At 40.1% G+C, this 17,050-nt stretch overlaps 1 protein-coding gene across 2 annotated transcripts in view; it reads right to left on the minus strand.

The window, feature by feature from the left end:
* Positions 1 to 10,464: 10,464 nt before the first annotated feature.
* The window catches only part of PTGFR (prostaglandin F receptor), a 35,269-nt gene continuing 28,683 nt past the window's right edge, over positions 10,465 to 17,050 (minus strand). For both annotated transcript variants that reach the window (XM_074221097.1, XM_074221098.1), the window contains exon 3: positions 10,465 to 13,992. In XM_074221097.1, coding sequence (XP_074077198.1) covers positions 13,687 to 13,992 — 306 coding nt within the window. In that variant the 3' untranslated portion in view covers positions 10,465 to 13,686. The remainder of the gene's footprint in view (positions 13,993 to 17,050) is intronic.

Below are 17,050 nucleotides of genomic sequence, written 5' to 3' on the forward strand. Positions count from 1 at the left end.
GCTAATATGACAAAAAATGAAAATACCAAATGATGGAGGGGGCATGGGAAAATTGGAACACTAATGTGGAAGTGTGAACTGATACAACAATTCTGAAAAAGAATTTGTAACTATTCCCAAACAGCTAAAATGGTGCATATTCTTTGATGGAGCAATACCAGTGCTAAGTCTCTATCCCAAAGACATCCAAAAAAGGGGTGGGGTAAGAACCTATCTGTACAAAAAATATTTATTCCAGCTCTTTTTGTGGTGTAAAAATTAGAAATCAAGAGTATGCCCATCGATTGGGTTGAAAGATGTCTCTATTCACTATCAGATGCCTCACATGGTTGGTTGGTTAGAGTTGACTTTTTCTTTGTTGCAAGGGGTGATATAGCAGGAAATGACTGTGATACTTTAAAAAAGGAGACAATTAAATAGGGGAAAGGAAAAGTAGCAAGAAGAGCCCAAGTGAGAGTTCTCTCCAGCTAAAAATGTCAAGGGGCAAGATTGGATTCCATCCCAGGCTTTCTCCCAGATGGCATTGATGTTCCACAAATTGGTCATGACATACTTGACTCTTTCACTTGCCAAAAACAGGCAGGATTTATTTTACTTGTTAAGTTCCTGAGGTTGGTCATAAGCATATAAAGAATTACTGGTAATGTTTGTTGGGGCTGAGTATTTTCCAAAGGGTATGTTGAAACAGCATCTCATAATCCATTCTTGAACTCCCCTGAGAACTCCCACTCAAGGCAGGGACTTTTCAATCAAGGAGTCAGCTCTCAGCTCCATTTCCTGTCTCCAGCAAAGCAAGGATTGAGAAAGACACTAAGTGTGTGGGCTATTGCATGGGTGGTTAAGGAGATCAGATCTCACTAAGGCTAAAGCAGGCCTACAAATTGCCACTGTTTGGAATAGGGTGGTCACTTGGGATCCAGATGCTGGGAACATGCCTACTGGTTGGGTTGGCATTGTAGTTGTGCTAAGAACCTCGTATGGATCTTTGAATTGAATATTCTAGTGAGGTTAGCCTGGGTCCCTGGAAAAATTCTAGACAGCTTTTTGAAAGGCTTGATTAGTGACAATCACTTGAGGCCCTGTCCAACTCCAAAATCAATGTTTTGATTCTGTGAGGCTTGTACATACCTTGATTGAGATCTTGAATCAGAAGCGACTAACAGTTCATTTCCCTAGGTTTTCATTGATCTAGAAGCTTGATGGGAACATGGGTTTAGAGTTACAACAGACCTTTAATGTCTTCTAGTCCAAAACTTTCATTTTTCAGATGAGGAAACAGGTCTTGGAGAAGTTAAGCAAGTGTCCAAGGTAACATAGGTAGTAAGTGATGGAGCTGGGATTTGAACCCACCAAGATGAGGGCTCTGAACACAAGAATTAGAAGAATAACTCTCACAAGAACTTCTGGAACTCCAAAAGGTGAAGAAGCCATTGCTAAGTCTCTGAGGAAACAGTCTGCCAACTTGATGGTTAGCTGGGGAAGTAAGCAGGGTGAGTGCTTGTTGGGTGACTGACTGATGGTACACACATCAGCATTTATAGGTAAAAGGACCCTCAGTTGTTCCTTCTTCCAGAATTACCCACCTTATAGGAGATGGTTGCCATCCTTCTAGATGGACCCTCTACCCAGAAGGAACTCCCTCTCTGCCAAATATGTGCTCTGGTGCTCAAGGGTGCCATCACTGCTGCAAAGACCAAAGAAATACAAAATAATAACTCATTTGCACTTATAAGGCCTTGAAGGTTTACCAAACTCACAATAAACCAATGAGATAAGAACTCTTATTATTCCCATTCTACAGATAAGGAAACTGAGGATCAGAGAGGTTAAATCACTTAGGCAGGATCAGACAATTAAGATATCTGGGGCATCTTAAGATGTCTAGGATGCCAGCCTAGTCATCAATCTGAGCCATCATGTAGTCTCCAAGTCTAGAATGGATGCTCCCAAGGACCTTATATGTGGACCATTGGTCTCCTCCTTTGGGATCTCATGGCAGCCATGTCCTCTGCCAAGTCCTATCATAGCAGATGGGGACCAATGAAAACCATGTAGAAATGTTCCATAAAAACATTCTATCTTTAGTGTGGTATTATAAATTGAGGTCTTATGGCATATATTCAAGGGTTAATGAATCATCCAGTTACTTACAAGATCTGTCTTTAAATTATTACACAGTCCATCAAAACAAGCCATTCTCCCCATTTTCCAATTGAGAAAACACAGGCAAGTAGAGGAAAAACGACTTCCCCAGAATCACACAGCTAGTAAGTATCTGAGGCTGAATTTGAACTTCCTAACTCCAGGTCCAAAGCTCCGTGTACTTTGCTGCCACTTCATAAAATCAATCAAGTTAAGTTAGTGTCTACACTCTTGTGCCTGGAGTTGTGTGAGTTGCTAAGGATACAAGGATAGAAACAGAAGCAGTCTTGAACCCCCAAGGAACTTAGATTTAGCAACTCCTCAAGCTTCTACTGTGGTAATAGTCAGTCCTCTGTAACCAGCTTCCAAAACATGTTTCTGCCCTCATCTATTTTTTGACTTCCATTCATCCCCCATCTCCATACATGAGTGGAGAAAATCATCCCTTTTTCCATTTCTCTTTCAAAAATGTTCTCTTCTTTGGTGAACAAGCCCTGGAGCCACTTCCACCAAGAGACTTCCTTGCTCCTGGGGTGGACTATCTATTCTTCCTCTTTAGGCACTCCCTTCTCTATCCATCACTCCCTCTGCACACATTACCACCCTCATAGGAAAGTGTAAACTCTTGGAAGATCAGGACAGATTTTGTCTTGCCTCTGTATCCCAGTACATCAAAAGTTTGTGTGTTTCATAAATTTCTGTTGTTTGATCTGAAATTACTGGCCTTGCCAAGAATGAAGGCAAATCTGAGACTCCAGACAAGAGGATCTGACTGCCATTTTAAACACATGGAGTCAATGCTGAAATATGGAACCTTTCTACAAACACTCTTGAACTGACATTTGGGATTTACCATTTCATGCCCTTTTCATTTCATTTCATACCATTTCTGTCACAGGGTATAGGAAGAAGTGCTGAGCTAAGCAACCAGCCATTGTGATCCTAGATCAGTCACAACCTCAGTGAGCCTCAGCTTTCTCACCTGTAAAACAAAGATAACAATAATAATGACCTCCCAAGTAAGCCTGTCACATGAAGGATCAGGAGGATAGATTGTACTTATCTTGGACACCAATTAAATGTGATCTATCCCAAAAGAAACTAGTTTAGCCCAGAGTGATTCTACTGGGGACAGAGGAAGAAGAGAAGGATTCTCCCCAAATTCTAGAGCTTTCTGTCTTTCCCTTCTGTCCTCAATTATGCCTGAAAGGAATTGTCATCCTCTGTAAAAAGAGGAAAAGAGGACCAGTTCAATTTGAAAAACTTTTATAAATATTTACCTTGTACAAGTCACATGGTATTACTGATACATGGTCATCTTACTATCAGAAAGCATGAGATTCACATGTGGCTGATCTGAAACTGAGATGCAACAAGGATGGATCAATTTTCTGCTGTTTGTCTAACTTGGGCCTAACAATGAAGACCATGAAAACACAGATGCTCCATGAGCCAGTCCCACATCATCCTTATGTGGAAGAACCATTGGTTACAGCAAATGGAGACATTCTGATTACCTTCACAGTATATTTTTTTGTTATTTCTGTTCATGATGCATTTTGTATATTCTTTTATTTTTCCCTAATTACCCAAAAAAGTTTCAACATTCATCTTTTAAAACCTTAAGTTTTGAGTTCTCTCCCTTCCTCCCACTCAACTCATTGAGAAAGCCAGTTATTTGATATAGATTAAAAATGTGTAGTCATGAAAAACATTACCATAATAGTCATGTTGTAAGAATACAAAAGAAAAAACACATGAAAAATAAAGTTTAAAAAAGCCATGCTTTAGCTGTATTCAGATACCAGCAGCCCTGTCTTTGGGGTGGATAGGCTTCTCTATCAGGGTCCTTCAGAGTTCTCTTGGATCACAGAATTGTTGAGAATTGGTAAGTCATTCACAGCTGATCAGCCTTCAATATTGCTGTTACTATGTATATAGTACATTTCCCATTGCATCTGCTCATACAGGTTTTTCATTGAGAGTATTGTGTTCATCATTTCTTAGAACAACATTCTATCTTAAACAGGCCACAATTTGTTCAGCCATTCCCTAACCAATGAGCCTCCCCTCAATATCCAGTTCCTTGCCACCAAAAAAGAACTGCTTTAAATATCCTTATACAAGTAGGTCCTTTTCCTTCCTGTTTTTCACCTCTCCTGGAATATAGACCTGGAAGTGGCATTGCTAGGTCAAAGGGTAGGCATGTGCTAATAGCCCTTTAGGCATAGTTCCAAATTGCTTTAGAGTATTATTGAATCATTTCACATCTCCAACAGTGCATTAATGTCTCATTTTCCCTAAATCCCTTCCAATATTTGTCATTTTCTCCCTCTGTCCTATTCACTAAACCAATAGGAATGTTAGTAACTCAGAATTATTCTCTATATTTGAGAAATGAGGTCTTTTTCAGAGAAGCTTGTTTCAATAGTTTTTCCCACAGTTACTATTGCCAATTCTATTTTCCTTCATCCTATTTCCATCCACCCCCATTCATTCTATTGTCTCACTTCTTTCACCCAGTCCCTTCTCAAAAATGTTTTACATCTGATTACCCCTTCCCACAATCTTCCCTCTCTTCTATCACCTATCTACCCCCATCCCCACCCACTTTCCCCCATCCCCTTCCTCTCCTACTTTCCTCTAGGGTAGGATAGGTTCCTCTACTCAATTGAGTGTATATGTTTTTTTCCTCCCTGAGTCAATTCAATTGAGAGTAAGAATCACTCAGACCTCCTTCATCTCCCTCCTCTTCCACGCCACTGCAAAAGTTTTTCCTGCTTCTTTTATGTGAAATAACTTACCCCATTCCTATCTCTCCCTTTCTCTTTCTCCTAGTATGTTTTTCTGTCACCCATTAATTCCATCTTTTTAATATATTATCCCTTCAAATTCAACTCCCACCTATGTCTTATCCATATATGCTCGTTTTACCTTCCCTAACAAATGAGAAAGTTCATATGAATTATCAGTATTATCTTCCAAATGCAAGAATATGAGTAGTTCAATATTATTAAGTCCCTTATAGTTTAGTTTTCCTGTTTACCTTTGTATGCTTCACTTGCCTTGTCTTTGAAGATCAAACTTTCTGTTCAGCTTTGGTCATTTCATCAGGAAAGGTTAAAAGTCCCCTCTTTCATTAAATGTCCATCTTTTCCCTGAAAGAGTACATTCAGTTTTTCTGGATAATTGATCCTTGACTGTAATCCAAGCTCTGTTGCCTTCCAGAATATCATATTTCAAACCTTTAATGTAGAAGTTGCTAAATTTTGTGTTAGCTTGACTGTGACTCCATGATAATTGAATTGTTTCTTTCTGGCTGCTTGCAATATTTTCTCCAGGGAGCTTTGAAATTTAGTCATATTATTCTGGCAGCTTTCATTCTGGGATTTCTTTCAAGAGGTGATCAGTGGATTCTTTCTATTTCTATTTTACTCTCTGCTTCTAGAATAACAGGGCAGGGTTGAAAGGCCTGGAAACTGCTATCACTATCACTGATCCAGTTGCACTGCAGGCAGTTCCTGGGTGATGGGTATTCACTCCCTCTGCAACAGACCCTTCCCTCCAATCTTCCAAGATGTCTTAGATGGAAAATTGTTTCACTCCATCTTTTTTGTGGGCTCTGCCACTCTAGAATTTGGTTAGAATCTTTATTTAAAGGTATTTAGAGGGGTTTGAAGCAGAGCTCCGGGGAGTCCCTGCCTTTATTCTACCATCTTTGTTCTACCACCCCACCCCACTCTCTGCCTCTTCCTCACAGAGTCCTTTCCATGGAGGAACACATTGACAATGAAGTTGGCACATGCATTTCTAGATCTAATTAAGTATTTGGGAGGTTCTGAAAGAAAATATGGGAGAGAAGAGGTATTAGACTGACTACCAAACTGATGGTCTATAGAGTCATTGTATTGACCTCATTGCTACAGGCCTGTGGAACCTGGACAATCTACCAGCACCATGCCAGGAAACTGAATCACTTCCATTTAAATTGTCTTAGGAAGTTTCTGAATATCACATGGGAGGAGAAGGACCAGACACTGAGGTCCTTTCTTGGGTTGAACTGCCAAGTGTTCAAATAACTATGTTGAGCAAATGGTGTGAATGCCAAATGTGTGCTTGCCTAAAAGATTATTTTATGACAAGCATTCATAGGGAGGTCAGAAGAACAAATACACTCTCAAGTTCTCTCTGAAGAACTTTGGACTCAATTGCATGACAGGAGATGCTGACAAAGCAGCATCCAGCATGGAGTACCCTCCTCAAAGATTTCTTTGCTATGAGCAAAGCAGAATGGCAGTAGCTGAAAAGAAATACAAGATGAGCAAATTTAGAGAATCCACCCCAAATATTCACATGGACTATTTGTGCCTAAGCAATCTATGGTGGAACATTCTGATCATATGGGTCTGATCAGCCACAGTCAGACACAATGTGACTTGACTCCAACAGAGTGATGTCATTTTGGTCCTCCTGGAGAATGAAAGACAATATCCAATCACAGGCAAGTCATTTAGCCTTTTTAAGCCTCAGTTTTCTCCTCTGTAAAATGGGTATAATGCTCATCATAGATACATAACAGGGCTCCTATAAAGGTCAGATGAGATCATAGATAAAGTGTTTTAATGCATAAATGTCATTATTGTTATTGTTCTCTACTTTTAAAGAGGATTGCTACTTTAGAAAGAGACAACTGTCTCATCAAATGCATCAAGTTTTAATTCTCCCTTCTGTAGAAGTTCACTTCTTCTAAGAATCTCTCTTGTTTGTGTGTGTTCATTGATAATCCTGCTATACACACCTGGGGAATGATAGTGAGTCACACTCCCAGGAGTTCTAGGTAAGTATGGAGTCAATTTCATAATTTTCAGGAAAATCCATTGAAACCCCTTGCTTGGCCTGGAAAAAAGTGTCAGACCCATGTTTCATCTGGAAAATAAAATACTATTTTCAGTGGCACTAAAAAGCCAATGCCTGATTACATGTTGATTTACTCAAGCTAGAATGGAAAATACAGAGATCAAAGAAGATGATAAAAGTTGGAACCTTTTAGGCTTCTCTCCTTCCAGGAAGGAAAATGTCTAATAAGGCCAGAGGTTCTAGAATTTCCTTTTAAAGAATCTGGTCTGGAGTTGCAGCACACCCATGCTGGTCCTACCAACTCCAAAGAGTTCTGGGCATCTCTCTGCAAGATGAGAGCCTGTCAGAGTTAAGGAGTTGGAGACTGGTCCTCCATTCATTGACTCTTTGGCCAATGGTTAGAGTCGTGAACAGCTTGACCAATCAAAGCAGTGAAAACAATCAAACCATTTGGGGAGTATGTTTACACATAAGTTGCCTTATTCTGCAACTGCAAAATATTTCCTGAGTAGTTTGCTTTTCATTGTTGTGTGTCTGTGCCTATTGGCCACCAGGTGGTGCTGGTGCTATGCCTACAGCCAGGAAGCTCTTGGACACTCACCAGCTGGTGACCCTGGGAAAATCACTGAAGCTCCATTTGCCTCAGTTGCTTCAATTTTATAATTGGTATCATTTCACCACGTGCCTACCAGGTTGTTGTAAAATAAAGAAATGATACTTGTGAATCACTTGGCACAGAGCTCAGCACATAGAAGGCTCTTAATCAATGTTTCTTTCCCACCCACCGTTTTGTCGGGACTTATTTCACTGGAATACCAGACTCTCAGGATGAAAACTTGCCTATGTCTTACAGTCTTAGAGAGTTGACACTCTGTGACATTGGTGCCTGGTCATGACCGCACAGTTATCTCATGTCCAAGGTGATCTTCCTGACTCCTGGGTCAGATAGACTAGTACACCTCCATTGTTCTATATGTAACTAAGGCTCACCCTCTTTATTGTTGAAAAGAATGGGCAAAAGAGCTTTTGTGTGAAGAGATTTATATTAGTTATCAAAGGATGTAGGACATTTCTAGATATGAATAAGCATTTTGATACCCAATACTAGTAGAAAAAGTATTATTTTTGAATATATACTTCTAAAATACACATATGAAGAAACAGCTTTCAGATGGAATTTGGACAGTTACACAAAGAAAGTGATTGGAAGACTGGGATCTCTTTGTCTATAAAGTGAAGTAATGAGTAGTCTTACATGAGTTGATGCAGGGTGAAGTGAGCAGGACCAGGAGGACAGTTTATACAATAACCACAACTTTGACAACTTTGAAAGACTTAAAAATTCAAATGAATGTAGTTCCCAACCAGGATTCCAGTTCTTGAGTTGAGTTCTCAACTCAAGATGTGCTTCATGTCACTTAACCTAGGGATAAAGTATTTGATATCAGAAATTCCATTAGGAGAAGTGCCCTCTCAGGAGGTTTTTGCCTTATCAGTTTGCTAAAAATCTCCACAAAGCATGAGAATTCAGTACCCCAGATATCATTGCCATACAATGGGAAGGTTCTGTTTGTTATTAATAGAGAAAAGCAGACAAAACATAGTTTAGATGACATCAACAAGGCATAGTCAGATGAAAAATACTTTTCTTTAGTGACTTTCAAAGGATAGAGAAAAAAACAAATTCCGGAAGCTTCTAGGTGTGGAGAGATGTAATAGCAGAGGCATCATAGACTATTGTTTTTCTTTACAACTCAGCTGCCATGCAACTATAACCATTTGATTCCACTGTTTCCATCTCAGTTTAGTTTATTCATTCTGATCTTAGATGACTGAAAATGGCAGTCAAAGTGGTCCAGATCATGAAGTGAATTTCAAAAGGTAGGAAGAAGCATTTTAGGTCCAACAAGTAGAGTTCCTAGCATAATTGGCCATGAATGGCAGCAGCTTTGCTAGAGGGACACCAACCCTGAAGGAGAATGTAGGAGCATCCTCTGGGCTGAGTTGAATTAGTGAACCCAGCACCTAGGAGATATCTATAAAATTACTATATAACATTTCCTCAGAGGAGACCTATTGAATTAATGTTCATTTGGATTGACCCCCATGCCAATCACAAATTCATCAGTGAGTAATGGGGTGTATCTACCCCAAGCACGTGAAGTCTTCCACTGGTGGAATGGGCAGATGAGAATACTTCATTCCAAATTATTTTCTGTGATTGTGCAGATTAGAAGGTAGTGTTAAGGTTATGATTATTCTGGGTGAATGTGAAACCTAGTGTGATTCTGTTACATAGTCACAAATGTTAGTGCTTAGTCACTAATATCTGAAAACCTGTGTTGTTGATCACAACAGGAGTAAGGCAAGAGATGCTAGGGGAAATATCCAAAATCTCTCTCTATAGTCTGTGATGGTGGAAGATGTCACCATTGAAAAAGAAGGATGGCATCATTATTACATTTTAATAACAATTGAGTTGTCATTTCTTCAGTCTCTTATGTAGTCCTAAACCAAATTAAATGAAGTCAGCACCCTATCAGAAAGCAACTCTGTGCATTTTTGCAGCTTCAAATATCATCAAGTTGTGTAATTGAAATATTAGAGGCTGTGTGGTGCTATAAGCCTAGCTCTGCCATTTGCTGCCTGTGTGAACTCCCTGGGCTTCAGTTCCCTCATTTTTTTTTAGGTTTTTGCAAGGCAAATGGGGTTAAGTGGCTTGCCCAAGGCCACACAGCTAGGTAATTCCTAAGTGTTGGAAGCAGGATTTGACTCAGGTACTCCTAACTCCAGGGCTAGTGCTCCATCCACTGCGCCACCTAGCCGCCCAATTCCCTCATGTTTTAAATGAGAAATCTTTCAACATTTCTTCTAACTCTAAATCCCTGATCCTTTGAACCAGTGAAGGTTGAAACTGACAGCCAAAATTCATTTCCTCTTCTCAATGGAAATGAAAGAGCACTTCCAGGGGATATTACATGATCCGCTTCCATTCAACTTTCAGGATCAAGGGTACTGTCATTTTTATTCTGTCAGAAACTTGACTAGCCAGATCAAAATATAATAATAGCAGTATACACACAGAAGTCTCTCTAACCAAGGACTAAACTATTTAAAGATGAATATGAGCTCCTGTTTTGTTGCCTTAACTTTCTAACCCAAAATTGCTGCATGGTTTCTGAACATGACCTAAAGGTAGAACAACAAGAAGGCCATGATTTTCTTCAACTCCTCTCGGAGGACATCTTTGGGCAGACCATCTCACCACATGATGTTGCCAACATCTTGGCCAAAGTTTCTTGCCATTGTGTATTCTGTTTACATTCCAGCCCTCAGAAATGGTCCCATATTATGGAAATAAGGGAGGGGAAAACACCTAGTTAGTTTAAAGATAGATGGGTTTTACAGAACATCTAACGCAACTGCTTTATTTTACAGATGGTCAACATTTATCAATTCTAACCAGTATATAACCAAGATCAGAATCAGACTGCAAAGCATGCCAATGAACACTTATATTTATACACATACAAAAGGGAATAGAGGAAAGGATGCAACCAGAAAAGGCCAAATGGACTCTGAGGAGCTGCTAGAGGATGAAAAAGGTGTTCTTTGTAACTCAAACCTTTAGGATTGGACAGAGTCTGAGGTATCATGGCACCTTTGATGGGATGATAGATGATGATAATGATGATTACTGATTATTGATTATTGATAATGAAGAGTAGCAGGAGCAGGATAGGAGCTGAGAGTGGGCCTTGGGTCTGATTTTTCTAGTAAGGAGAACCTCTGGGTGAGAAAATTCCCTCTATCGAGGCAAGCTGTCGCATGCTTCATGGACTAAGATCACTCAAACACCCAAACTGAGTTATACTCAGTTTTGGTTCTCCACTGATGACTCCTGGACCTTCCCTCTGACTTTCCAAAAGTACCAGTCCCTACTTTGAAAATACTGGTAAATTTATCTTGTAAGACAGTTATGTTGTTTGATTTTTTTTGCATTTAATGAAGCATTAAAGTTACACTCATTACAATACTGTTACATAGAATACAAGCCACCAAATATACAGATCATTGTTGAAACTTGTGAACACATCAACCAGAACAGAGAACACAATATACATTCATTCACATGATAAAGACCAAGGTGGAATAAGCAGATGAACACTTTCAAGTGTCCAGCATCACTTGGCATCTGTTACCTTGGACTGTGACATCCACAAGATAGAATAAGTATGAGGATGATATGTCACATATTTACATCCTTTTCATCCAGTTTTCTAAAGAAAACTGCAATGATGTGGCAGAGAAAGTCATCAAGAGATTTTTTAAACAGCAATTCTATTCTTACCAAAAGTTTCTAACCTAGGACAACAAAACACATTGAAATACAAGCACCAGGTACGACCACTTGTTCCACCATGCAGAGAGATGACATAAGCTTTAGGTGTGTTCCATTGGCATATTTACACTGACAATGAGAAGATGTAAAGTCCTCCCTATCAGCAAGCTCAAACTGCAGACTTTCTTCCATCAAGTTGACTATCCAAATGAAGGACTGAGTGAAATGATCAAACATTTATTCAGCACTTACTATTATTCAGGACTTATAGTCCTGACCTCTATGCTGAACACTAGGGATTAAAAAATACAGTTTGATCAGATGTTCCATCCCTCAAGTAACTTATATTCTAGTGGGAGCAGAAAGTGGGGTCAAAATGGTCTGCACCTGCCATGAGATTATGAGAATGACTGTGGGGAATTGGGGATGGAGCTTGGGCTAATCATGGAAATCTCCATGAGGGTTCTGGTCTCCATTGCAAGTCCAAGTCTACTGTGAAATTGCTTGGATGATTTAGGACCCCCAAAGCTCAGATTTCTAGGATGTTACCTTAATACAATTGGGATCAAAACATTATCATCTGATTTTATTAGATATAACCACCTCAATATCAGCACCATCCTCAGGGAGAAATGAACCCTCAGCCACTCTGATGCTCACTCGGATGATGATGCTTCTAAAGGAATTCAACATGAGTCCGATGGATAATGTTGGGGAGGGGAGGAGTCTGGTAGTCATGGGACTCTGGCTCTGCTACTTAATGCAGCCTGTCTTTGGACCTCTCTGGCCCCTCTGTAAAATGAGGGCTTAAACTTGACAGGCTCTATGTTCACTAAATAAAGCTAAGACCCTGTCAATGGGGTTTTTGTTTACAAATTCTTGAACCTACTAAGCTGGACTTTCACTTTTGCATCAACCCTATATCTTCAATTATGTTAATTATTACTCAATTGCATTGTTGACTCCTACATAAATAGGACTGAAATTATGGAATATGGCTAATAATGGGGCTGTTTCTTCTATTTTGGCTTCCATTGGGTAAGACTGATCCCTACCCCCCATCTCATTCAGATGAAAAGGTTCTTTTTGGTGATTCCCCTGGTGAATGACACTCCACCATTTCCAGGAATTGTGATGTACTTCATGTGGGTAGTGTGACCCATGATACAGATCACACTTAGATGGAAGCCTACAAAGTCTGCAACCAATCAGCTCTGGTGGTCCAGAGGCTCTGCCAAAGTAAATCTAAATTGATGAGGGCTCAGAATAAAGACTGCTTCCTACAAATTTCCCATTGTATCCCCTCATTCATGTTGCCCATAAAATTTGGTTTCAGTCAACTATGTGCATGTTGTACCCACCCACAGCCTTACCATATTGAAGGTGGGGACTGTTCAGGTTTTGTGTCTGATGCCCAGCTTAGTGTCTGATACCTAGTTGGGCTCAGTAAAGTCCTACAGAAAGAATTGAATTGAATAGAATTGAAATATAGCTCTGGTACCTACTACTTAGGTTCAAAATCTCCACAAGCATTAAGAAATGTATACACTGTCTTATAGACACACACACACACACACACACACACACACACAACACTCAATGTTCATGTATCCTGAATGAGTCTCAGAATGAGAAATGAATGGGCTGGGCCAGAAGTGCCTTGAACTGCCCAGGTCTCCAAACCAAGGAGCTATGACCACATGCCAGCTGTATCTATTAAGAGTTCCTTTTCAGGTTTGGGTCAGACTAGATGACCCCTACCCACTCTGAAATTCTATGGTTCCAATCTGGCCCAGAATGGCCTCATAGATACAACTAGAAACATGTGTCAATTTCTACCCATGAGTATGCCTCCTGAACCTCATGGCAGAGCTGAGTACCAATCATCCAGACACTGGAGCCCTGTGGATTCCCAGACCACTTTTCACATTTATTACCCATGTAGTCATGGGCAAGTCAGTAGGCTTTCTTGGCCTCAGTTTCTTTATCTGTATAGTGATGGCATCTGAGCCCTCTCTCAGCTCAGCTCCAAGTGTTTATTTGGCTCTCCAGGTAGTCTTCAAGGACTCCTTGGTCAAGCTCAGAGAAAACACCTAGTCACCAACACAGGTGACCACAAAGTTGACCTCAGTCTATGACCCTCCTGTCATTTCATCACATTCTTTGCCTTTGGGCTGTATCTACATAAGGCAGAACAGGGATTTGTAATTATCCAGTTAATTCAATGACTGAAGATGACCATGTCAGCTTTGACAGCCCCAGGCCTCAAACCTACAGCCTGCAATTAATAAGCCAACAGGATAATGGCCCCAGTCCAGTCTCTTCTTTGCTGTGCCTCCATGAGTTCATTGTCCTGTGAGTGTGGGTGACTGGGGGCTTGTTTTCTCAGCAGAGGGACTCTCAGAAATGGCTGCAACCTTTAAGGAATTCTTAATGGAGCTGAGCTCCCAAGCATGCAAGCTGATGATGGTGCGCACTCCACAACACCTCTGGGCGACCTTGTAGAGGTTCTTGAGAACAGCTCTCCTCAACAGGATGTAAACCCAGGGATCCAAAATCTGATTCCACGTGGCCATGCGCAGAGCAAAGAGGACCCTGTCACAGGTTTCCGGGGAGTCGCCTCCATTGATTCCAATGCTGGCCATGGTCACCTAGGAGAGAAAAAGACCTTGGACATTAAGGCAGGAGGAAATTCTGGATTCCAAAGTTCTGTGAATCCAGTGCAATGTTGGGCTCCTCGGGACACATGGACATAAAGAGTCAAGTCAGTGAGTATTCATTAAGTGCCTGCTGTGTACCAGACTCAAGGCTAAGTACCAGGGATTCAGAGAGAAGCAAAAGACAGTCCCTGCCCTCAAGTGGAAGCTACATACAAGCATCTCAGTCCAAAAATAAGATTGGAGGTTATCTCTGAGGGAAGGCATTGGTACTAAAGGAGATAAGAAAAGACTATTTGTAGAGGATGGGTTTGAATTGGAATCTGAAGAAAGACAGGAAAGCCCAGGGGTAGAGGGGAGGAGAAGGAACAGTTATTCAGGCAAGAGGAACAGTTGAGAAAAAGCAAAAGATTGGGAGTGGGGGGAAGGGGGTAAAGGATCATGTGGGAGCCTCAGCTTGGAGTGAGAGTTAAGGTGCTCTGCACTAGGAGGCAGAAAGGATCTGGATTCAAGTCCTGGCTCTTATTCACACTAGTTGTGCAATCTTAGTAAAGATTGGAAAAATATCACATTACTTAGCACACAGGGTTATTATGAGAAACTATAATTCTTCAACTTCTCTAGTGAATATGTATGTTCATATATACAAATATTTGTGCATCTGCTATATTCACCCACATATACAAAAATGTATGTATGTATGTATGTATATGTGTGTGACCTATGATATCCTTGGCACAGGGAGACAAGTGAAAAGCTTCCCCTTTCAAGGAAAGTCTGTAATTTATAGTCTTGGAGATTTGGGGTTGGTGAGTGGGGGATTGTGAGGTTAAAATGATTTTTCAAGGTTATACAGATATATGTCAAAGGAAAGACTTGAACCCAGGTCTTCCTATCTTGGAGTCAGCTTTTTGTCTGGTTGCTCTGGGGTGCTGCATACCTGTATTAGGGATGTGATCCAGGACTGATTTCATCCATGTAGGAGAATCAGTAGAGAGAAATTCTCCCCATTGATGTAAAACAGTGCCTCACCTGTAATCCTGAGCCTTAGAGCTGTCATCCGCAAATCTGATGGTCTCAGGACCCTTTATACTCTTAAAAAATAAGGACCTCCCAAAGAGCTTTTGTTTATATGAGCTATATCCATCCATAATTATTATATTAGAGGTTGAAATGTCTTAATATTATTGTGAAAAGAGTTTTTGACTTTGTGGATTCTCTTGAAGGGTCATAAGAGCTGCCAAGAATTCCAGGGCCACACTTTGAGATTCGTTGTCTTAAAATGTCATTTGAGATACTACCCAGAGTCACACAATTAGTCAACAAACACTTATTAAGCACCTATCAGCCACTGTGATAAGTATTGGATAACAGCAATGAAATAATCTCTACACTCAAGGAACTGATATGTGTGTATAAAACATAGATGTCTATATATACATGCAAATGTATGTGTGTATGTGTGTATGTCCATATGTCAGAGGGAGAATCTGAACCCAGGTTCCCTGACTCAGGAGTTCTTTCTTTAAATGTTCTGGAAGATAATCTACAAACCCATGAAGCTGTGGGATCAGGTAGATTTTCCAAGCTTGAGTTGTGGGATGCCAGACTTGAGGACTAGTCACTTTCTTTATTGAGACCTTGGAGCACAGTAAGTCCCATAGAGAACTTCCTGGCAGAAATTATTTGGGTTTTTCATTGGGGAAATGGAAGCACAAAGTAGTGGAAAGATTCATACAAAACTAAGAATTCAGAGATCACGCTAAAGGGCATGGGACCCAGCTTTGTGCTCTGGCACCATCTTATTTGAAAAATGATACAAACCTATTCCCAACACCATCCTTTTTTCCCCTCTACCACTGAGTTTTAACTTCTCAGTAAGGGATGTAATGACTTTGGCCAAAGCATGATTTTTTTTCAACATTTGTCTGATTTCACCCAGAAGACTAGACTTCTAGGAGGATGCCATTTGTGATCAATTGAAAAGATTTAGTCTTCAAGGACCATTTCATGACCACTCTCATGACTGAGGACAAACAACTTGCAGAAACAGTGTCAGGGGGAGGGGGAGAGATTTTGTCATCCATGTGAAAGAAAGGGGGGAAAAAGTCTAATCAATGGGAAATGGGTGAAGTTCAGATTTGGAAAAACAAGCAAATGCATAGGAGCTTAAATAAGTAGCCTCAGAGATAGATCAATGCAGAAAAGGGAAATCCTTCTCAGGTTCCTTTTAACAATGCAAACTCAAACTCAAACTCAAAGAATAAAGAAATGAAGGGAGAAACAGATCACCTATCATCAAATTAAGTCAAGCTAAGATACAAATAGAACTTTACATAGAAGAAATCAGATCAGAACATAGTTTAACTTCATTAACAATAAGAGAAAAAAATAACCATATTTAGCTTTTGATACTTTTGATGTGAAGATAAAAAAAAACAAGACATTCATTCATTATGGCTATTTCCATATGTAGCATGGTACGTGGTGTCCAGGAAGACATACATTCATTTATTCCTCAGTTTCCCCATCTCTGAAAAGAGGGAAATAGCAATACCTACCTCACAAAGTTGTTATGAGGATCAAATGAGACTGGATGGATGGATGGATGGATGAAGAGAGAGAGAAAAAATGAATTCCAGGGTTAGAAGCAAGATTAGAAGTGGATTGTGTAGATATAAACTAAATATTCATATAAATCCAGATAATTTTTATATGTCTTTAGGAAGAACCATTTAAAAATCACAGAGAGTCAGATTTGGAGAGTGATCATCTAATCTGAGTCCTACTTGAAGGGATTTCCATTTTAATGTACCTGAGAAATGGTCACCAGTCCATCCCAACTTGGACAACTCTAACCATTAGGAAGTATTTCCTGACATAGAGCTTAAACTGACCCCTCTTTTCAGTCCACTTCAGCCATTGGAGTGTTCCTTGTTCTACTCTTGAGGTTAAACAAAAGTAGTCAAATTCCTTCTCCACAGAAGGGTCCTTCAAACACTTAAGAGTTTGATCTACAAACCATTGCTAAGGAATCAGTGGGATTTGGTGT

Source organism: Macrotis lagotis, chromosome 2, assembly GCF_037893015.1.
Source record: "Macrotis lagotis isolate mMagLag1 chromosome 2, bilby.v1.9.chrom.fasta, whole genome shotgun sequence".
Lineage (NCBI taxonomy): Eukaryota > Metazoa > Chordata > Mammalia > Peramelemorphia > Peramelidae > Macrotis > Macrotis lagotis.